Below are 24,890 nucleotides of genomic sequence, written 5' to 3'. Positions count from 1 at the left end.
GACTATTTAGGCTAATGGGTGATGGCTCATAAGTGAATACTACTCGTTAAGTTGTAGGGTATTCAATTTTTAACGCATAATTTTTTTTTTCATATATTCTTAAATCAACTATTTGTATATGCAATCATCTCATCTCATTTAATTTAATAAGGAATCCATTTATTGACTTTTATTTGTCTATCACGTAATTTATTAAGACTGTATTAATCTCATATTGTATTGTTTTGAAACAAAACTCTATGCAAAACAAAATTCTCTTCTTAATAAAACATGGAATAATTAATTAACAAATTATGTGTTAAGTGGACCATCTAGACTCATTAAAGAGATGGGTAAAAAATGGTTGTATTTAAACTTTTTGCACCATAGGACATTGATTTTCCAATCCATATTAGCGTTTTGTCATTTTCAATTCTTAAATAGTTTATTTGTGGTTTAAATAATTTCATTATTAGAATCCAATATGTCTTGAGGACAAAATCTCTGCTGATACTGGACATGAATGGGAAGTTATTTATTGAATTTCATTTAGTTATTTGTATTCATATAAGTTTATAAATGTAATTTATTTTTGATTTCACACTCCTATTGTGTATTGATACTATTGCACATAACAACCCCATGTTTGACCCATTCACGATTTCTAATTGGTTTGAGATTACTAAAATTATTTTAATGTTGAATCAAGTTAATATGGCAATTTACAAAAGAATGAATGTTGTTGAAGGCCTTGTAATAAAAAACTTCCAAATTTAATGAAATATGTGTTATAGCTGCAGATTTCCTATCTAGGATGGATACTAGTGATGAAGGTACACCTGAGAGGATAGTTTTCCAGATGAACATCTTTTTGTAATTTCTACTCACACTCCCTGGTATGCAGATATTGCTTACTTTATTGCTACATGAAAGGTGCCTCAACACTTTTCTTACATAGAACAATGAAGGATTATCCATCATAGTGCTCGTTATTCATGGATATAGGGATATGTCTTTTACACAGGATCTGATAAATAAATTTGGCATTGCATAAGTGGAGATGACATCTATGATGTCCTGAAAGCTGCTCATGATGGCCCTTGTGAGGGACATTTTGCAGATAAGAAGACATGTCATAAGGTGTTACAAATGGGATACTATTGGCCTTCTATTTTTCGTGATGCAAGGAAATAGTTAGAGGGTGTAATAGTTTCTAGTAGATGGGTCAGCCTAGTCGGGAAGATGAAATGTTGTTACATCCCCAACTAGCTCTTGAGCCCTTTGAAAAATGGGTTATCGATTTCGTTGGGACATTTAATCCGCCTTCATAGCAGAAAGTTCACATTTTGGTTCCGGATTACCTAACAAATTTGGTAGAACAAGGTTGTTGTGAAAGCAATGGAATAGGTTGTCTTAGACTTTTTATTTGAATAAATTCTTACATAGTACGGAGCTCCTAGAGAGATAGTTTCAGAAGGAGGGACACAGTTTACATCACATCTGATAGCAAGACTCATGAAGAAATATGGAATCAAGCATAAGGTAACATCTCTGTATCACCCTCAGGTGAAGGGTCAAGTTGAAAGCACAAAAAATGTACTAAAGAATATTCTTACAAATATTGTAACGAACCATCGCTGGAATTGGGCTGAAAAACTTCCTGAGGCATTGTGGGCGTATAGAACAACATGGCGGAACACAATAGGGTTTTCACCATATGAGATTGTTTATGGTAAATCCCCTTTGTTTCTAGTGGAATTCAAAATTAAGACGCTCGGGACAACCCTTGAAGTAGGTTTAGATATTTCAGAAGCCCAGAAACACCGACTGGAACAGTTGAATGAGTTGGATGAAATTCGTTTGGTAGTTGTCCAGAATACTACTGCAATCCAACAACAACGAACTAAATGGAACGATAAATTCATTAAGAAAAAGGTGTTTCAAAGAGGATATTGGGCATTACTCTATGATTCTCGGTTCAAGGATTTTAAGGGACCATATGAAGTAGACACAGTGTTCGATAATGGGACTATTAGACTTATCACAATTGATGAGGCACATACTCCTTTGATCGTGAATGGAAATCGCCTCAGATTATATCACCGTCCAACTTCAAGAGACTCCTTTATTAAATATCTCTCTGATAACTCTGGTTTTGAAGTTATTAGTGTAGGGAATTCCTCCTCTGCACCCCTGATTTAAAATAATAATAATAATAATAATAATAATAATAATACTATTTCTACTCTATCAATCTTTTTCTTGCAGGTACCTCACTGGCATTGTTACTCCTCTGGTGCTGCTACTTTGATGATGGCAATTTTGTCTAAGTACTACACTGGTGTTGTTACTCCTCTGATGTTGTTACTTTGATTGTGGTGATTGACTAAGTACTTCACTAGTGTTGTTACTCCTTTGGTGTTGTTACTCCTCCAGTGCTATTACTCCTTTGGTGTTGTTACTCCATGGTGATGATGATTTCATCTAAGTATTCCAGTTTTGTTACTCCGTCGGTGTTTCGTCTAAGTATTCCAGTGTTGTTGCTTCTTTAGTACTGTTACTCCTTAGGTGCTGCTACTCCGTTGGTGTTGTTACTCCATCACAATTTCGACTAATTGTTCAAGTGATGTTGTTACTCCCTGATGTTGTTACTCCTTGGGTGTTGTTACTCCCTCCGATGATGTTACTCCTTCAATGTTGTTACTTCGTCGGGGTAAGTCATCAGGTACGTCCCCAATCGACTTTGTGGATTTGATTAATAACTCATGTGACATGACTGGATATGACTGCGAACGGTCATCCCTTAGTTGGGGGGAGGTACTATAATAAATGAAAAGATGCTATAATAATGACTTATTGTTATTTTTATTAAACCTTGTGCTAAGCGCATTCACTCCACGATTTTCCACCATACTTCGCACGATACCCATATGCATCAAGACTTGAAGTTAGTATTGTTGTACTAATGAACGGTCCTTTCCAATGTTGCGAAGTAATTACCATTATTACCATCCATTATCATCCATTATCTGCCATGATTTTTCCATATTTCATCGTTATCCTCCCGGTTTTCACTCTCACTGCACCCCATTGCTATCACAGCTCTCACTGCAAATCTACCTGTCGACACTCCTTCTCGACGATCTACTGTTACTCCGAAGTGTTGTTATAGAGCCATTGTAGAATGGGTGGACAGGCTGTGAGACACAAACCAGAGAGTACAAAGCAGGTTCGACACAATGCAGATGTTTGGCAAGTCTTCTTGGATGCAGGGTGGCATGTGTATTTTGAGAGGCTACAAGGATTTGATGAAGCCATCACAGTGGAATTTGTGTTAAACCTAGAAGGAAATCATTCTAGAGTCTGTGGGCTGGATATTTCTGTCACGGAGGAAGCTATTTCAATTGCCAGTGGATTACAACGAGGAGGTCAGAAATGGTTCTCTCAAAAGTCTCCTCTGTTGGAGTTTCCAGAATTGTTTTTGCAGGCTAGGGAGACAATGGTCCAGAAAGGAAGAGGGTATGATCGTAAATCTCTTCCATATCCATGGGGTGAGGTGGCGTATTTTGTTATGAGGTATGTTACCTGTGAAGGTCGTTTCTCTACATTATTTAAGTATCATTTCAAACTCCTTGCATGCCTTCGGTTTTGGCATGCACAGGTTCATGCTTTAGACATGCCATACTTCCTATGGAGCAGCCTCCACTTAATGGCGCAATCTGCCCGACGGTCTCAAAAACCATTAGCGGTTCTCAAAAATCATGGGTTGGTTAGATTATTGGTGGTGCATGCTCTGTCTCGAACCTCTGTGGCTTGGCCACAATTCACCGAGCTGGCAGAGGAAGAACTTGCAGGTATGCTGCCTACAGGGGAGGAGGAAGAAGATGTAGCAGTGGAAGAAGAGGCCACAGACGATGTTGTTCCAGCATCACCTGTTGGCCCAACAAAGATAGATGCAATGGAGATAGAAGAGAGTGCAGTGGCGCCATTGCCAGGGAGTGCAGTGGTGACGTCAACCCGCTAGGCCCTAGACCAATTATGAGACCTGTGGAAGAAGTAGTTGTGAAACAAGAGTTTATCGAGAAATGTGCAAGAAGGAGACCCCCTCTTAAGGAAAGATATCAAGTACAATTAAGAGAGAATATGCAATTGAAAATAGAAGTCATGAAATTGAGAAAATGGTTGCGGCGCTTATGAAGAAAAGTGAGAAAACACAAGAAAAATGCTGCGAAGCCCTGGCCTGAAACTATTTTAGTGGCAACACAGACCGAAGACATGCCAACGACTTCAACGGCTACACAGACAAAGTCATTTTTTCATATGATTGAGGTGCGAGAGTTTGTCATGTTTGCAGAAATTCAGAAGTGGAAAGCTACAACAGATCGCTTTCAACGAGGGACCATTCCTTTAGAAGAACATCGGGAAGGAATAAGGCAAACTAATGCTAAAGATGCGAAAACAGTGTCTGACTACATAGAACAGGTAGAAAAGGAAAAGCGAAAGCAAGAGAAACAACAGAAGCGAATTGAGAGACTGGAAGAATAGGTGAAGCTATTAAAGGCCAATAAGGAAGAGATGTTTACCTTGGCACAACAGGTAATGGCTTGCCACCCCCTGCTCATAGCTACGCCTTGTTCCTCCATGAACAATATCTATTATTAAAGAATTGAGGCTTCTACGATCCATAACAAGTTTATAAAAACAGATTTTGGAGATAATCACATCAAAATTCATTTGTGATTATCTCCGAAATATGTTCTTATAAAAAATAGTGTAACTATGAGTCTCATGAAGTCGCCAACATTATCAGTATAAATAAAAGAAAAACCATATATGCAATGCATGTATAAGTATATTATAACTATAATATATGGTTTTTCTTTATTATTATACTGACAATGTTAATGACTTCATAAGAATAACGATTACATTATTATTATGCTCATATTTCAATGTCACTTCATAATCAAACTTTGGTATGCAGCGATTGTGAATACTCACTTCACAACACAATTATGTTCATTCATGAGTAAAGGTTTAAGCACACAATCACCAATGATAATAATATATATGTATGATTATGAAATTGTATTATATAAACAACCACACCATAGCCCACAAAAGGCCTGGGCATATTATGAATCAAGTGCAAATTTATTGAACGTTCGGTGCTCCACCAACACTGTTAATGTATATACAACACTTTTATGGGCATATTATGAATCAAGTGCAAAGTTATTAAAGGCTTGATGCCCCCACCAACACTGTTAATGTATATACAACGTCATTTGGGGAGGGGCATAATGATTCACACGAGGCCCAAATTTTTTGGACAAAATTACAAAAAACAAGATTAAAAAGATTATTTAACTCGTGCTGATGGTGATATATGAGTTGCTCGACTTTAGTTGTTGGAAGCACAAAGTCACACGGGTTAATTGTTCAAATACTAAACATAATTGAAATGAAATGAAATTTTAATGTCAACAAGATTATATATAGTCTATGGGATCATTAGCTTTCTTGCCTTTTGCCTTTTACAATTCAATCCTCTTATTATTCAAATTAATGATGAGCTGACTAACCTTCTAACATTCTCCTCACTGAAAAGACACTGCCAAGGAACTGATGTTAACATACTACTGTAACTGTCCTGATGTCTCTAAAAGCATCACATTCCAAAATGAAATGTTTTTCCGATTCCACTACCCCAGAAGTGAAAAAAGTACACACCCGCTCTTCCCAAATTTCTTTAGGTCTTTTCCACCGATCTGTTTCGCACCGTAGTTGATGTGAGTTAGTTCTTAATTGAGCAATAAGAATCTTTGCTCTCCATGAAATGCTAGCTCCAATGTACTCTTTTTGTTGGAGATCACATGTGAGGTTGAATTCTTGAACATAGTACTTCTTCTTTCTACCCAACTCTTTTCCCCATATATGCTTACGAAACTTCTCCATAACATAACTCTTTAAATCCTTGCTATTTGTGGGACAAGAATTGAGGTAAATATTCCATTTTTGTATTTAATTGTTATTTTGTCTCCATGATTTCTTTCTTTCACTCATTCCTTCATTGAAGCTAATTTTAGGCCATCTACCTTCTCCCATTTTCTCAATTCTCTGAAGATACCTTATGAGACGCACCGTAGCAATTGCTTTGATGGAAGTTGATCCTGTTTCACTCAGTGTTATCTCTTACGAAACCAAACTTTTTATTTTAAACTTGCTCATGATCAAGTGCTTTTGGATTTTCTCAATTTGCTTCAATTATGAGATAGGGATGCTGCTAGCCCACAATTCACACCCATATAATATCACCGGACAAACTAGGAGCCCAAAAAGACTTTACTTGTTTTCCAATCCCATAACTCTGCCTCTCTACATCTGTTTTGAAGAGCATATAATGCTTTCCACCCTCCTAAAATTCTCTTCTTTCTGAAATGCTCTAATTAAGCTTGTTGTCGAAATCAATCCTGAGGTATTTGTATTCATTTACTTCTTCAAGAATGTTTCCTTCAAAGTAGAACGTATGCTGACTCTTCTCTTTTTATTTGAGAAAATCATAATTTTGGTCTTCCTGGTATTACCCTGCATCCTCACTGCGTTACAAAATTGCTCAAGGGCATAAAGGTGCATCTACAATCTCTGGGCCGATTTAGCAATCAATACGAGGTCATCAGCATACAAAAGAAGCTTTATCACAAACTCCCCCAACCGAACACCATGCCCACCTTGCAGATTTAGTCACTCTTCCAATTTATCAATATATAAACCAAAAAGAGTAGGGGATAAAGGGCAGCCTTACTTGACTTTGATGTCACTTCTAAAGCTTTCTAAAATTCCTGCTGAAGTTCTAATTTTGACTTTCCCCTCTTCATAAAGCCTATAGACAGCAACTCTATAATGCAAAAGAATTTCAAGTTCTTCCATTCTACTCCATTGATAACTCATAACTTCATGGTCGTAAAGATATGAAAATAGGATCATATATTCAAAACATCAAAGACAACTCATGTTCGTTGTTGCCCACTCAAGATACATTGTTAAGAGAGAACTTGTGGTGTGCATGTGGGATGAAATATTTTATGCAATATCTATTAAGCTATGGTCAACGCACACAATACGACTCTTTCAATACTCTTAATGAACATATGTTGTTAATGGTGGGATCTACGGTATGGTGAAGGCATGTCAGAAGACCATACCCAGCATAAACATGACCCACTCCCGCCGGCATTTCTTGCCACATACACCAGATTAAGTTAATGCAATCAATCACATCAATACTCACAACATAAATATTAACCAATTTGTAATGTCCTTTGCATTGGAATTGTAATGGATTTTATGAAGTTAATGCGTGTAGGTGAAAAATATATGGTCAATTGGCAAAATAATGAGACTTGGCATGCGTTTACTTTGTTGAGCCTCGAGGAACACGTCAGTGTTTAGAAATTGAAGAATCCTAATTAAACGTGTTGACCTATCATTATGTGCCCTTACTCCTGAAGAGAGGTATAGCTTTGGAATTCACTCGAATGCCCTTACGATGAAACAGTGTCTGCCACCCTCTACAATTTTCAAGAACTCACTCGAAATAAAATACTGAACAATTTAGGAAGTTTATTTGGACATTAAAATTCAATCTAGGCAAGAAACGTGGCTTTCATCCCCATCCAAGGCACACCTTTGTTCTTTATATTTGCCTAGTTTTTTATATGGGCACTCATGGATAGCTTTCATCCCCATCCAAGGCACACCTTTGTTCTTTATATTTGCCTAGTTTTTTATGTGGGCACTCATGGATATTGATGCTCATGGCCACGACACTGAAGCAAAGGAAAAAAAACTCTAGTGTTGTCTCATTCTTTATTTTGTTGCAAATATTTTATGATCTTTCCATTACTCTCTATGAGGTACATCTATTATATGCTATGTTTTGTATATATATCAGCCATGCTTCATTTATGACATAAATGATAAGGACATTTCAACATTGATAGTTTTCATGGCCACATTCCAGCACCTTATACGTTTCTTTTGCATATTATTGTATGGTACTCAATAATAGTTCATATGGGCATGAAAATGTTTCATTTCTCCTGCCATATTCATTATCTCAGCATACAAGTCCTCATTACACTTGCCTCACATGCAACGGTATTTCCCTTCCTTATGTTGTATATTTTCTCATGTGTATACAAAATGCTCTAGCATTATGTGAAACATGTCTTCAAATCATTTTTTATTTTGTTATTTTATGCTCGGAAATTTGATGAGTGTATGCTAAATGTTTTTTATTATAGTGTGTTGAGAAATTGGGAGGCTTATTAATTCGGGTGATTTCTCTTTTTTTGATAATTGACTGTGAATGTTGTTGGCTACTTATTAATTTTTATTATGTTCTTTTCATCAAACAAATACCAAACTTACAAAACGCGAAGATCACAAGAAACAAAGAACACGAGATATAGGCTCCAAGCCAAGGCAAAAACCCCACAAGGTAGAAAACCCAAAAAAATCTCTTCTTATAGAATCAAATCAAAGCGAGAAATCCAAAACCCAAGACCATGACAAAATTCTAGACCTTCAAGAATTCAATTCAAGCCCTCTCAATCACGAAATATAGCATCATATTTAACCACAGTAGCTTGCATTATGCTCAAGTAATCTTCGCAGAAAAATTTGCATCATCACAGATTCAGGAAGCTTGCACTTCTTCACAAAATAGCCTTTGAACTTTCACACCTTTCCACTGAAAAACTTATCACATAGAAGCACTGAATTGTTGGCCGAATTGGAGGATGCATGCTAATATATAGTTGTTCCAACATGCGAAAAGATACAACTTTTCATTGGGCCGACTTGGCTTCTTGAGGTAAATTTACCCAAATTATATTTTTCAGAAAACGAAATCATTTTTCTTTACAATAGGTACAAATAGGACTTTGAATTTTTGACTCAACAAATCCTAGAAGCATGAAGAATATGCTTATCTAATAAAATAATAATAGTAAAATTAATTTTTCTTCATTTTCTTCTTTTTGGTTTTTCTTATACTTAAAATACATAATGATACAAGTACAATGATAATTATGAAGACTAAACCTAGTTACATTTTCCAACACTCCCTCTTAACTAGGGAGGTATTCATAATTATACAACAAGACACAAGGATACTCTCAAATTGAAATATTCTCATAAGAATAGTTGAATTGATAAGCCACCTTTCAAGCATCAAAATTATAACCAGTATTGTCAAATAGCAATATAGCAAGCCCTTGACTAACTAACTTTATATCTCCACTAGATTAGAGCATAATGTTGGGAGGCATACATATGGACACCACCATAGCCTCTTAAGGCACATACCCCATCCAGATGTTCACCGAGTACGTCCTTTTAGGACTATTCTTATCTTGGATTTCCAATCCTCAAAGAATATTAGTCCTCTTCGACCACTCTTATCTTGGATGCCATGTTTGATCCTCAAAGAGTGTCAGTCCACATGACTACTTTCTATTTTAGATTCCCAATCCTTAAAAAGTACCAGCCTTAGATGCTTAACCAACCTTCCACTCTCCCTCCCAGTGCCTTCACTGAGACTTACGGTTGTTAGTCCTAGTCTAGTGCATGACACATGGAGAATACAATGTCCCTCATCACTCCCTCTCAATTAGGGGGACAATCCTAGCTCCCTCTCAACCAAGGAGACTTCAACCATAAGCTTTGTTTTGTCTCGTTCATCAGCTACCCATTCTTTTCCATTCTACTAGATTGGAAAAGTGTTAGCGGACAAGTAGATTTACACCAAGTTGAGTAGTTCCAATACTAGCATAGGTGCGGATCTAATAGGTTCCCTCAAGGTTCTCCTTTTGGACAAATCGTATTTTCCATTTGGACTTAGCTCAACCTATGGAATTTTCCCAAACAAAGAAGGAGAACAATAGAAAGCCAAGCGTTGTGGTTGTCACACTTCTCTTTTATTACACCACAAAGTCCTTTTGAGCCATGCACTTTTACACAGGGTCTTATTTATGTACAATGACCAACAAACATGACACAACAAGACATGACTAACATAACACACGTACAACTGACACATATGGAAAGGAAAAGAAACAAAACAAACTGTACAGGAAGAGCAGCATGTAGCTGCTATTGAAAATAATGTTTCAAATCTCAACCATTTACGGGGAGGGGGTCAATCCTCCCGTCTAAGGATTTCATCTTGAATGTGTTATGACCAAGATTTTCATCGATGGTGAATGGTCCAATCCACAAAGGTTGGAACTTCGTGTGTTTTCCCTTTTCTTTGTGGGGTTTATCCCACTTCAGTACTAGGTCGTCCACATCAAAACTCTTTGCCCCTGCGGATTTTTTATCAAACCAACACTTTACACGAATTTGGTGGACAACAAATCTCTCCTTGGCTTTGAGCCTTTCTTCCTTGAGTTTGAGTAAAGTGTTTATCCTGCTATGAACCAGAAGGCAAGGTCTACCTTGTGACTCTTGGGAGAGTTGCAAGGCTGGAAGATATAGGTTCGGGGGCAAGATAACTTCTTTACCATAAACCAGAAAGTATGGCAAAGTTTTTAGGGAAGGCTTAGGAGTTACACAGTCAACCCATAATGCATTTTTCAAAGTGTTATGTCAATTCCTTTGCTTAGAGAAGATGGTTTTCTTGATTATGCGGATAAGATTTTTGTTTGTAGATTCAGCCAAACCATTTCCCTATGAGTAATAATTAGATGCATACTAATCTTGTTTTATAATGTGAATTCATAAAATTTAATGATGAAAAGTAAGTTGCATTATCAAAGACAAGTGACATTGGAACACCAAACCTGGTTATAATGTTTTGTCATAAAAAGTGGATGACTTCTTGGTCATTTACTTGTCTCGGGGGAACTATCTTTGACCACTGAGTGAAATAGTTTGTCGCTGTCAGAATATATCGATATTGCTTTGACGAAAGAGGAAAAATTTCTCCGATAACATCTAGGCCCCACTATTGGAATGGTTCCTTAAGTGCGACTAGTAGCAATGGGGCGTATGACCTATGATCTCGACCGATGCACCTCTCACAAGCTGGGCACTTTCAGACATAAGCATGAGCATATTTGAATAGAGTGGGCCAATAATAACCAGCCCTCATAACTTTATGCATTATAGTGTTGCCCACATAGTGGCCACCTGTTGGTCCATTGTGCAAGTCCCTAAGTACCTTCTTTGTATCTTGTGGCTCAAGGCATCTTAGCAGGACACCATTGTGGTGCTTTCTAAAAGAAATCCATGAACTAATTGGTAAGACAAATATTTCAAATGGATTTCCCTCTTATGTTTATTTAATAAATGTGTGGGAAAGGTCCCATGCTCTAGAAATTTCCATATATCAGAATACCATGGCATTGTAGACGTGGACTGAGGAACATGCTCAATATTGTACATTTCTATCTCCTGCTCCCAACCTGTAAGATCTTGCTCAAGAGTATCTCTAGCTTTGGCTGCTAGCTTACATAGACCATGACCCTTTATGGTATGAATTGGTTTGAATTCTAGATCATATTCTTGTAAGCAGGTCATCCAATTAGCCCTCTTCTCACCCAACTCCTGTTGCATGAACAATGTTCTTACTGCTGGATGAGGTACAAATATGATTGTGTGATCTTTTAAAAGATAGGGCCTGAAATACTTAACTACCTTATATACTGCATATGCTTGTTTTTCAATGGAAAGGTAATTTAATTATGGCCCTTGTAGGCTAGCACTCATAAAAGAAATAGGTTGCTCATTTCCTTCAACATCTTTTTGAGTCAATACGGCTGCAATAGATGAATATGAAGCAGAGGTATAAAGCAGGAAGTCTTTGTCGTAGTCTGGACTCTTGACTAAATAACGTAGGTGCATCAGCAATAGCCTGCTTGATTTGAGTGAAAGCGTCCTTTTCTCATTTATCCCATTTGTATGTTGCATCCTTCTTAATCATCTCTTGTATAGGCTTGACTATCTAGGTGTAATCAGAGATGAATTTTCTCAGGAAATTGATCTTTCCTAAGAAAGACTACATGGACTTCTTATTCACTAGAAACGGGATCTGTGTAATGGCTTTGATCCTCTCAAGATCAATCTTAATTCCTCTTTTCACAATGATGTGCCCTAATAGAGTCCCTTCGGACACACCAAAGACGCTTTTCTTGGGATTAAGAAAAATCCCATACTTTCAACATCGCTCAAATATATGTTTCAGATGATGTCTATGGTCTGATCTTCTCTTGGAAAACACAGTAATGTCATAAACAACTACGCTCTAATCAATAAGGCCAAGGAAAGCAATGTCCACCGCTCTTTGGAAAGTAGCACCGACGTTAATAATCCCAAATGGAATTCTCTTGAAAGCAAATGTTCCCCATTTGGTCCTAAAGGTAGTCTTCAATTGATCAAGTTCTGCTACTAGCACTTGATTATAACCTGAGAAAGCATCTAGTAGTGAGAACATCTCAAATCCAAACATTGTCTAGAGGATTTGTTCCATGGATGGTATTGTGTAATTGTCTTTATCAGATGCCCGGTTGAGATTGCGGAAATCTACACATAGCCTTATTTCACTAGACTTATTTTTGACTGGGACCAAGTTCGAAACCTAAGTGGAGTGTCTAACTTTAAAAATGATCCGAGCATCCAACAACTTTCTCAATTCCTTCTGTATAAGGGGTTCTAGTGTTGGATGAACTTTCCATAGTTTATGTTGAAAAGGTTTCACCCCTTCTTTTATTGGAATAACGTGCTGGATAATACAAGTATCATATGTCTTTAAATCATCATATTTCCATGCAAATACATCACGATACTATTTGAATAAGCGGATAAACACCCGTCATTTGTAGAACAACATGTACAAAGGTTTACACACTTCATATCTTCCTAAATTGACTTGTTCAAATGATAGTTTTGAACTCTTATTCTTTGTGTTGGTTTGTCCTCTAAATCAGTTCTCCAGGTCATATAAATTCTCCAACGACACCACCCCTTTGGGCATATTGTTTCCTTTCGTTGCACTAGATGCTTCCTGCAAAGTCCGATCATGTTCATCCTCTTCTATGGAGGCATCTTTGAATACGTTAGCATTAGCCATAAAGTGAAATATATGTTGGTCATCATTGAAAACACATAAATTAGTGACGTTATTTGGTACAGATGGTTTATATATAATTTCAATAGAAAAACCATTTTTCAATGGTGACGTCCTAGCAGCTGATTTTCTAATGCATCTGCTACAACATTTCTAATCCTAGGAACATAAATGATATTAAAAGATTTAAAATGATTAATTAAATGTCATACCTCTTGCTGGTAGTTTTTAAAATTTGGTGAAACACAATGGATAGTATCTACCTAACAAATGAACACCTCTGAGTCACCAATTACCTTGAGAATCACTACCTTCAGATCAATGGATTTCTTCAGTCCAAGTACGAATGCTTCATATTTGGCAGTATTATTGGTACACTTGAACTCCAAATGACATGAAAGGATATGATTCTTATTGCATGGGTCTATAAGTACGCAACCAGCTTCAGAGCCATTCTGCCTCTTGGAACCATCAAAATATAGAGTCCAGATATTATTAGCTACTATGCTACTTCCAATACTTTTATTAATATTACTATGTACATCTATGTTACATGATTCATTTGCACCAACTGGAGAACAAGGAGCTCCAGTTGTGTATATGGTGGAACAGGTAACGGTTGTGCTTGATAACACCTGAGATCAGTTTCAAGAAAATAATTCCCAAAAATTAAATTAGCAAAAGCAACAAGCTCATTGTGGCCCTCAAGTGGTGTCACAGTCTGTTTCATATATGGTCACTTTCTACTTGAATCTAGTTATTCCTGCCCTTATATGGATGCCATAAATGTGACCATTTTGTTGCAAAATACCCCTGTAATTCTCTAGACCAACCTCTACTAAGGAGTACACCATAGGATTTAGGGATGTCCACAATTACAATATTTATACATTAATGAATTCGATCATCTCATGATAATATAATAAGAACATTTTTTAGTTCACCAATAGCTTGGATGAGAGACTTGTTTAGCTGAATAATTTGTGCATTGGTTTTGTCCAATTTAGTGTTTATTTTCATTGCAACAGATAATGGCATTACGTTCATAGATGCACCAGAATCTACTAAACAATTATGGACATTGTAATTGAAAATTTCAAAAGTTAAAAAATGGAGGGCAAAGAGTGTTAGCTTCTAATGTTACAACATTAACTACATATTTGTGGAGATCATATCATTTACCATACACCTTTATAGAGGAAGAAGCTTTATCACCTGTCAAAGGCTTTGAAAAGGCTTGGGAAATTAGTTCACGTTGGCCTACAATCCTTGACTGCTCATAGATGGAAATATTGGCTCGAATCTTCTTCAAATCTTCAACAATGTTATAATCAATTGTTTCACCTCTAGCAGGATGTGCTGAAGTGTCTAGAGGGGTAGCTTTATTCGACACTTCCGGAGTGGTGAACTTAATTTTATTGTCGGAGGAAGTGTTCTTGGAAGTGTTTGTATATCCAAACTTATTTTGTGCATTATGAGAAGGATTGACCGATGGTGATATCTTTTTTAGCAATTGTTCCTTTAATTTTTATCTCATCACCTCCTGATCAGAAATGGCCCCTTTACTCCTTAAACTATATCAACCATTTTTCTTTGGAGGAGGGGCTTCACTTTGTGGTGGTTCTTCAACATTCTTCTTGTCAGCATTGTAGATACAATCAAATGCATTCATTGCATGTCCAATACCCTTGCTTTCTTCTATCGCATCAGGTTCATCTCTTTCTTTTGTTTGTTCCGTCTGCTCATCTACTAATAAGAAATCCACAATGTGTGCGGAAAAATCATTCATGTTGTGGTTCCACTGTGAGCATGTATTTTTTGAATGATATCGCTGATGGAAGGAGAAATAATTATCCATGCATATACTTTCTACATTCAGCACAACATTCGAAGTCTGGGCAGATTTGGTGGGTTGATTTTTACTGTTACTATTATTATTATTCCTTCGAAAAGGGAAAGACTTGGGAGGATTGTTGCTAGTAGAAGTCTCACTTGATCTTTTCTTTAGTTATGAAATTTCGTTGGTAATTTCTTTTAGCATCCAGTTCAATTGTATAAATTATGTGTAGATTTGAAACTTCTCATGAAGTTTACTAAATCACAAGACTCAAATATACTCTATTTCTCTATGAAATTCAATTCACAATCTAGAACAGAAATGATAAACATGCAATTAGAAATAACACACATACACAGAGATTTATCTAGGGGAAAGCGACTTCTCAAAACCCCTTCCTATCTGTATTAGATTAATTAGAGAATAGATATGTATTACATATGCTTGCTCAAGCCTGAGCACAACCTGCAAGTGAATCTCCTATCTCTTTGTCTGAGTAACTGACTCTGGCCAACACTTAGCCAAATTTCAAGCCCTCCAAGCCCCTATTTCCTTGCGCAAATCATGACTAATTGGGCCCCCATTATGTAGGAATTCCCCCTCAATTGACTACGCATTCCATAAGGTTTGATCTTTGATTGCATGTGCCACCTGTACACATTGGAATAGTCTACAACTGATAGTACACTGCCTTGGAATCTCCATCTCAACTGGGTAACTTGAATTCTCTGCATGCAACAATTATTTTAGGTTGATTGATTAGTTATCTGGATTATCACTATCATTGAAGTCTCACTACACAACTTGACCTTCCACTAGCTCCTCCAACAGTTGGAACTAATTTAATTGACAATTACTCAATTTAACTGAATTATATTGCTCCAAATTAGCAATCACTCATGCTTAACTGAACTCAAGTCTTCCAAATTGAATTAACTAAGCTAATAGAATGACACAAGCCATATCACTCAAGTTAACTCATCCAAGTTGTTTGTTGAAATGGAAATTCAAATTTTCTCTAGCTTGGCCAAGGCAAATCAAACTAAGATCTTATTGATGCATTTTCAACACTCCCTCTTAGCAAGAAAGGGATTATCAACTAACCAGATCCCGCCTCTATAAAACTCGAATTTACCCTTTGAAAAAGCCTTTGTAAAAATATTTGCATCTTGTTCCTTTGTTGGAATGTAATCTAGCAACATTATCTGCCTCTGCACACAATCTCGTAGATGGTGATACCAAATATCTATATGCTTGGATCGATCGTGAAAGATTGGATTTTCAAAGAGCTTGATGCAACTCTTATTATCATAGTATATCACAATAGGATCCATCATCTGACCAAACAGTCCCACAAGAATCTTTCTCATCCAGATCACCTCACATGTTGCTTGACTAGAAGGCATGTATTATGCTTCTGTTGAGTTGAGTGCCATTGTTCTTTGCTTACAGTTGTACCAAGAAACTGCTCTGTACCCAAAACAGAAAATTCCTCCTAAAGTACTTTTCCGGTTTGATGGACTCCCCGCCCAATCTGCATCTTTGAAGCCACAAAACTTCACTCTCTCTGTCTATCTATACCGTAGTCCAAACTGGGTGGTACCTTAGAACATGCTTAGCTACCTTCCAAAATAATTTGGTTGGCCTAATCAGCTTGAATAAGCTGGTTGACTGCATAGCGCATATCTAGTCGGGTGTTCACAGGATACATTAGTGAACCCCTTAGCTGCCAATAAATGGTAGCCTCCACTACTTCACCTAAAGTAACATCCTCTTTCCTCCAGCTAGTTACTAGAGGTGTCTCCATGGGTTTGCTAGTTTCCATGTGGAACTTATTCAGTATCTCATTTGCATACTTTCTTTGAGAGACAAACAATTCCCCATCTCCTTGTTGAAGAACCAAGGGCAATGATGTATAGTAGGAATCTTCTTAAACTTGATAACAACTTGTGAAGTATTTTTGCAATTTCCCTTTATCAGCTTGATCTTCTTCTTCTTATAATTAGTGTGTGTTTACTTCATCAAATTGCTACCAAAAAAAAAGAACAAGAACACAAAAGTTGGCTCGCTTCCAGGGCCAAAACCTCTCTCTTAGAGAGGAAAACCCTTGAATATCTTCTTATAGATATTTAGATGTTGAATACCAAGACTCTTAACAAGGTAGATTCAAAGTTACCTCCAAGATATTTGTCACTAACTTCTGCACTGCTTGATTCACTGTCATCACTGTTCTCCTTCTCCTTATGCCTTTCACTGTCTTCGATACTTTCTCTTCTCAACTTGTCATAGTCCTTCATTGATTACACTTGAGATAAGATATGTCACTGCTTGTTACTGTGTATACCAATGCACAGTCCTATAAGTCATATAGTGTATGCATTACAGTGAGTGTCCTTTCGAAGGATGTCCTGAGAATACTTTCTCGACTTATGTATCTTCATATTCTTACAGGCTTTCAGAAAGCCTTTCACATATAGTTGAACCGAGACCCTGAAATATATCTATCAAGAGTAGTTCTGAAACTTCTTCGATGCTCTGAGATAAATACTGAGGCTCTAAGATATACTTCGATGCTTCACCAAGACTTTTGAGACATATGTCGAGGCAAGACTTCTGAGATATATATGCCGAGACTATATACACTGATATTTCTGAGATATATATGCCGAGACTATATACACCGAGATTCCTGAGATATATATGTCGAGACTAGATACATATTGAGACTCTACTTTTGAGACATGTCCCAGCTCTTGTGGTATATGTCGAGACTTCGTCCTTCGAGCTATGAGCTTCTGAGATAAACGTCAAAGCTCTATCCTTCACTGTGTATTTGAGATATATGTCGAGACCCTTCCTTGTATACTCGATGACTGGGATATATGTCGAGACCCTTCCTTGTATATTCGAAGACTTGTGATCCGAAGACTTATGTTTCTTGATTCTTCGTTACCCATGTATATATACAGGTCACCGATAATGCTTCAAGCCGACAGGAGAGTTTTCAAATCTGAGCCGACATTCCAAGGAGATATACCGCAGTTTGTAGAGTGAGTTTCTGCATGAAGATAGTGACACTTATCTTGGAGCGTTCTCTTTGATCTTTGACCTTATGACTCTTATAATATTTATGATGAAACATACGAATCCTAAAGACATCAAGAAGAAGTGTTTTATCTATGGTAAACACATCTTGCTCATGAAACCCATGATGCAAGGAATAACAATTTTCTTCATAAAATTATCGTTCAACGTCATAATGAAAACCGAACCTAGTTACCTTTCCTTCAACACTCCTTGCCATACTTCCAATCCAAGGAAGTAGTGCATGAGTCCCATGTCCTTCATTTCAAATTCTCTTGCAAGGTCCTCCTTGCAAGATCTGATCAACTTATCATCACTCGTTAAAATCAAATCATCAACATATAAGACAATAATCAACAATTTACCTTCTACCAAGATATGATAAAGGTTTGCATCCACTTCACTTTTGGTGAAGCCCAAACCAGTGAGATAGTTGTCAATCCTGGTGTACTAAGCACAAGGTGCTTGCTTGAGACCGTACAACGCTCACTTGAGTCTACACACATGAGACTCATGATCCAAGGTCTCAAAACCTTTTGGTTGCTCAATGTACACCTCCTCCTCAATAACTCCATTGAGGAATGTTGTTTTTACATCCATTTGGTGGATCTTCCACCCCATCTGCGCAGATAGTGCAATAATTGATCTAATGGATGAATACCTTGCTATAGGAGAAAATGTTTCCTCATAGTCAATTCCCTCAACTTGAGAGAATCCCTTGGCCACAAATATGGCCTTATACTTCTCTATGCTTTCGTCTGCTGCATGATTTTCCTTGAAGATCCATCTCGAACCCACAACTGATTTATCTACTGGTCTTGGGACCACTTCCCAAACATTTTTATTTACAATGGAATCATATTCCTCCACCATTGCATCAACCCATATAGGTTTCTCTATTGCTTCCTCGAAAGAGGATGGCTCAGTCTCTACTAGCTCAGTCATTAGAGCCATGTAGCCAGTGTACCATTCTGGTGACCTTCTCTACCTACATTGTGAAGTGGGTGCTCCCACATTCTCTCTAACATCATGCAATAGCCTCTCAAATTCTTTGGTTCATTTTCTTCCTTCTTTGGATGGTTCTGCTTGAGTGGATGTCTCCACTCTTTGTTCCTCAACTTGTGGTTGCTCCACATCTTCCTAAGGTTCCTCCTTTGGATCTGAAACCTCCTCTACTAGTGGAATCTGAAGCTCCCTCTCAAGAGAGCACCGCATCGCTTTCTCCTCATCAAACTTTACATCCCTTCGACAACTGTCTTTCTGAGGGATGCTAAGTACAAACAGTAGTTGTGAGGAGTTTTTGTGTAACCCACAAATACCCCCAACTCAGTTGTTGGCTCAAACTTCTTCCTAGAATCTTTGGAGACATGGCAGTAAACAAAATGCTCCAAATATCCTGAAGTGAGACACATCTAACTTTCTCCCCGATAAAGCCTCCTCCGATGTAGTCATTCCTAGAATTCGATGAGGACTCTAATTCTGCAAGTATACTGTTGTGTTGTGTTGGGAATGGGTTCCCCCAAGGATAGTTTTGGGGCTAAAAGCCCATGTTTTGGGACAGTTTTGTAATAAAGTTGTAAAGTCTCCTCATTTTGTGGTTGCGGAGCGCGAAGGTGTCATGAGTCATAAAGGGTTGTCCGCCCTTATTTTGTAAAGTGTAAAGTCGGCTGTAAAGATCCACCCATGGTCCACGGACCATGGGATTGTATAAAAAGGAGCTAAGTAAGTAAGCTCTAGGTAGTTTTTGATAGGGAAGAATAGGAGTTTTGGGAGAGAAGTCTAAGTGTTTCGGGTCTTAGCATAGGTAGAGGCTCTGCGGCTGAGTGCGTAAAGGCCTGGGGTGGAAGTCCACAGCTGAGTGCGTGGACCCCTGCAGCTGTGTGTGCAGGGCAGATAGAGTCTGTATTAAACTGAAGATATCAATAAAGAGAAGTATTCTGCAAATTCTATGTATTTATTTCTTGTTAATGCATCTTCTTATATTGTGTTTTGGGTTTAATTTACAAGGTTTATGTGATGCGCGAATGCATGTGACTGTATTGGTTAATTAAACACAAATAAGGATATCAGTTTATGCGGCACTAATTGTGGTTGATTAGTAAGATAAGTAAAACACTTAAGATAAATCGGGAACCTATACAATACATTGTCATAGAAGCACAGAAGTACCCGGATCGTGGGTTAAGGTTGCGCGAAGGTCAATCATACACCTTCATGGAGGTACTAAAGGGCGGAATAAGGGGTAGATTGACAGAGCCCTAAAGCTTAGCAACCTACGCGAAAGTAGGGGCAGAGGGTATAAACTGACATCACGACCATCTCAAGGTGCGGAAACTTGGTTCCAGCATCCCCCCATACTACTTTGGGTGAGACTTCGGTCCGCGCTCCGCGAGCTGATGCTGAAAGGGCCAGTAGTGTAGGGATTTGTTTGGCTAACTAATGTTGAACCTGGGTCAGGCCCCACAAAGCCAACAAATGGTTTCGTTTCCAGGACCGGAATCTGCATAAGAGATGTGTGATGTCGTATCACTGGAATCCAACTAAGAAAGAGGTTGAAGATTGGTTGGATAGGAAGATCCACGAATTCGCAGCGCAGGAGAACAGAAATCCATGGCTGACAAAGGAACAGTGGCTAGACAGGTACCTATATATAGAAATCCATGAGATCTTTTTATGTTCCTTTTCAGTTGAGTTATACAAGTGGATCGCGAAGCTAGCGAATAGCCAAGGAAGGTGGAGACTTGACGGTCCTATTGTTTGGACCCCAGAGCTAGTACAAAGACTGGAAGCCTCTAAGGATAAGATCGCCTGCGTTATTTATCATTGGCTCGATCGTATCATAGGGGGGTTTGTGACTGAATTCGCGGTCGATACCTTAGTCAGTTACAACGAGGCAGAGCGACACTTTTTCAAAGGTTTGCGAGGTAAGTACTTGAAGTCTTTAAATACCTAGATTAAGATGTTATTGTGTGAAAAATGGGTTATGCAACTACCTTGATGTTCGGAGCTACGCGAAGTGGAAAGACTTACAGGAACAAAGGAAGAAAGGGTCCTGAATATAGCCCACTGATTTCACCTCCATTGGGTGATGAAGAGGGAGTAGCACAAGCTTCTCCGCAAAGTGCAGTTCAGTTCATAAAATAGGGATTCTCGCGATTGCCACCTCCACCTACACCACCGTCACCTGTGACTTCGCCCACACCACCGCCACCTTCACCGCAGTTCAACATGGAAAATTTAGCAAAGCTGCGTTCGTTTAAAGGCTTGGGAAATGAGGACCCGAACCAGTTCTAGTTCATCGTAAAAGCTGCATGGGAAGCTTAGGGCGTCACAGACGATCACATGAAGAAGGCAACGTTGGTACATCAAGTACTCTAACATGGTACATCAAGTACTCTAGTGATAACCCAAACGCTGGGTTGGCAGAAATCCAGACCACGCTGAATAAAGAGTTTAGTAGGCCTAAATCTGAGGCACAGTCAATTGTGGGGTTCAAGGAAATCACGATGAAACCAGGTGAGACACCTTGGGAATTGGATTAGAGATTGAAGTGTAAAATCCGCGAAGCTAATATGAACTTAACAGATGGACAACACCGCGAATGGTTTGTGGCTTCGCTCCTGCCACACCTAAGGGTTGCACTGTCACAACAAAAGATTACGACTCAGGCAGAGGCCTTGGAGATTGCAATAAGATTGCATGAAACACCGATGCAAGATCTGAATCTGGGGGTTCAGTAGATCCATGCGTAGTTACAAAATCTTTGCCTTGAAATGCAAATTTTGAAGCAGGATAGAGCAGTTCAACCGAAGGCGCACGAAGAGATATGGTGCCTGAAATGTAAAGGTCAGGGGCATGACAAAGACCACTTCCCGATCTTTGTGAACTATATTGCAGGAGGAGGACCGATGCCTTTGAGGCCGGAAGCCCAAGCAAGACCAAGCGCGGGGCCTGCGTTGTGGTGCGCTATATGTCAGGTAGTAGGGAAACATACGATTGATAATTGTCATTTGCTGCAGAAGTTTGTACAAACACCGCAACAACTGTTTTGCAACTTCTGCAGGTCGGTAGGGCATGATGAGCGCAACTGCCGATGTTATGAATTGATGATTGACAGAACACCCACCTATAGAGTTCAGGCTGAAACGCGGCAGCCTGACCAAAGCGCTGGGATGGCGCGAATAGGTTTTCAAGGGCGCGGATGAGGTCAAGGCGGAAGAGGACCTGGCAGAGGTCGAGGACAACTGATTTGTTACAATTGTGGAGGACTAGGACACTATGCCCGTGAATGCACTAACCCAATGCGTCCATCGTGCAAATATTGTACTCAGTTTGATAATGAGACGAAGGACTGTCCTACACTGATAGAAAGGATACGCGACAAAGGGGTGTTGCCACAGCAGCCGACTCAGAACCTGCAAAGGATGAGGGCTAAGCCTCGCGAAGAGGATCCGAATGTGAATATAGTGCTCCGAAGTGGAATTGCAATAGGCGATGATAAGGGGAAACAACCCGAAGACAGCGCATGGGTTCGCAAAGTTCCTGTGAAGGAGGCTAAATTTGATCTAGAGTGCGCACGTGAAACGTTCATGGAAGCAAAAAAGAGCTTTGTTGAGGCCTCTACCTCAGGGAGTCGGGATAAGCTTGTTCAGGAAATGGACCCTTCTATGCTTACAACCTTTCTAGAGACCTGCATGAAGCTGTTGCGCAATAGCAAGGCTGTGAAGGGGTTATAGGAGCTTATAAATAGATGCATCGGAAACACTCCGGGTAAATCGCGCGTGGTACGAAATATTGGTAAGCATAAAGCAAGGACAGGGTGTGAGATGAGAATCACCACACAGATAGGAGAATATGAAATGGATCAGGTTATTCTAGATTTGGGGTCAGACGCGAATGTTTTACAAAAGTAGACTTGGGAGCGGATGGGAAGACTCGAGCTGTAGTGGTCTCCGATTCAGATAAGGATGGAAAATCAACAGAATATCATCCCCATGGGATGGCTACAAGGAGTAATTGTAGATATTGAAAGTGCGAGCGCATTGGATGACTTTTAAGTGATAGAAATTGTGGATGACAACAACCCCTAACCTGCGCTCCTTAGCATTGATTAGGCCACTGACATGAACGGGGTAATCAACCTAAAGAAGCGAAAGATGATATTTGAAAAGAAATTGCTTCGCGTAATAGTACCCCTAGATCCTGCTGAAGGATCTCACTATACTGAACCAGTACGTGATTACGAAAGCGATGACGATTTAGACTGCATATATAAGATAATAGCGTGAGACCAAGATTGGGTGAATCTGACAACGGATGGACAAATTACATGGGATCATGAGAGTTCCTGCACCTCAGACTCTGATGAAGAATTAGAGCGTTGGCAGAATCAGCTACATGAAGTAACCACGCTGAGCTGTAACATGATGACCCGATCACTACACTGTGTATCGTCAGAAGTAAGAAATCTGCCCACTTACAATGGCTTGAATGATGTAGATGTATTTTTGGATGCATTTGAGAGGGAAGTACTAGAGAAGCAGCGCTTTTAGGCTTTGGACTGGGCACTACGCGCTACGCCCGCGAGATGGTGGGATACGCACAAAGGTAGATTTGACGATTGGCGCGAGCATAGGAAGATGATGAGAACACGCTTTGGGAAACCAAAGGTACGAGTGATAGACAAGTATGACGGGAAGGACGATCCATGCGCACACTTGGCCAAATGGGCTAAGGCTTATGGAGCGAAGCCCCAATCTGAATGGGTGAACTTGTTTTGTCACACCTTGGATGTCATCCTGATGAACTAGTACTTGGAAACAGAGTTCCGCCATGGTACAGGTGAATGGGATATTCTGCGCCAAGAATTCATAATGACTTTCAGCTTCGAAGATGGGTTTGAATGAATTGACGAAGCACTGCAAGAAGTTAAAGCAGCAATCTTTAGGATATCGCAGGATCCTTTGGATCTAGTTCAACCCGATTGGACTACTCAGCTGAGCCACGCGCTAGAATGCTATAATGTGACTGCTGAAGAAGAAGACAAGTACCCACGAAAGATTAATATCCCTGAAATCAAGGGTCACCACGAGGTCGAGGGATCGCAGATCGAGAATCCGGATATAATCGCGCCATTGAAAACGAAACAGGTAAATATTGGTACGAAGGCAGAACCCAAATTCGCGAAGATTGGAGATTACTGGGATGACGTGACGGTAGATAAGGTCGCCAAATTACTCGTGAATACCAGGATTTGTTCCCTACCAAGTTTACGGAGTTAAAGGGGATAATAGGAGACCTGGGCATTATGAAGATCATGTTAAAACTCGACGCGAAGCCGGTTAAGCAAAGACCTTACTGTCTCAATCCGAAGTATAAGGAGAAGGTCCACTTAGAACTAGACAAGATGCTCGCGGCAGACATCATTGAGCCCGTAGAAGAATATGATTGGGTAAGCCCAATGGTGGTACAGGAAAAGAAGCAGAAGGATGAAATAAGGATATGCATAGATCTCAGGAAGTTGAATGACGCTTGCGTACATGATCCTTTCTCGACTCCGTTCACTGATGAGGTATTGGATAATGTAGGTGGCTAGGAAGTGTACTCCTTCATTGATGGGTTCTCTGGGTACCATCAGATCAAAATCGCGCTTGAAGATAGAAGCAAGATGACCTTCGCGACTGAATGGGGATGTTTTCAGTACACTATAATGCCTTTCGGATTGAAGAATGCACTTGCGATTTTTTCGTGCATAGTCATTGCTGCATTCAAAGAATTCATTCATAAGTTTCTGGAGGTGTACTTTGATGATTGGACTGTGTTTGGGCTGGTGAAACGCCATGTGGCAAGTTTGTACTT

The 24,890-nt window shown here is 39.1% G+C and overlaps 1 protein-coding gene across 1 annotated transcript; it reads left to right on the top strand.

Moving 5' to 3' along the window:
* Positions 1 to 1,494: 1,494 nt before the first annotated feature.
* LOC149166379 (uncharacterized) lies at positions 1,495 to 2,352 on the top strand. The gene is made up of 2 exons (XM_089430149.1): positions 1,495 to 2,052; positions 2,248 to 2,352. Exons 1-2 carry the CDS (start codon positions 1,495 to 1,497, stop codon positions 2,350 to 2,352), a joined length of 663 nt encoding a protein of 220 aa, XP_089286275.1.
* Positions 2,353 to 24,890: the final 22,538 nt, after the last annotated feature.

Source organism: Pinus tabuliformis, chromosome 5_1, assembly GCF_031772625.1.
Source record: "Pinus tabuliformis cultivar Carrire ecotype Pingquan chromosome 5_1, CPIR1, whole genome shotgun sequence".
Taxonomy (NCBI): domain Eukaryota; kingdom Viridiplantae; phylum Streptophyta; class Pinopsida; order Pinales; family Pinaceae; genus Pinus; species Pinus tabuliformis.
This window is presented reverse-complemented; position numbering and strand designations above follow the sequence as displayed.

Coding starts and splice junctions, on each gene's coding strand:
- LOC149166379 (XM_089430149.1), top strand. CDS start 1,495: ATGAAGAAATATGGAATCAAGCATAAGGTAACATCTCTGTATCACCCT. Junction 2,053..2,247: donor AGGCACATACTCCTTTGATC/GTGAATGGAAAT, acceptor TTTTTCTTGCAG/GTACCTCACTGGCATTGTTA.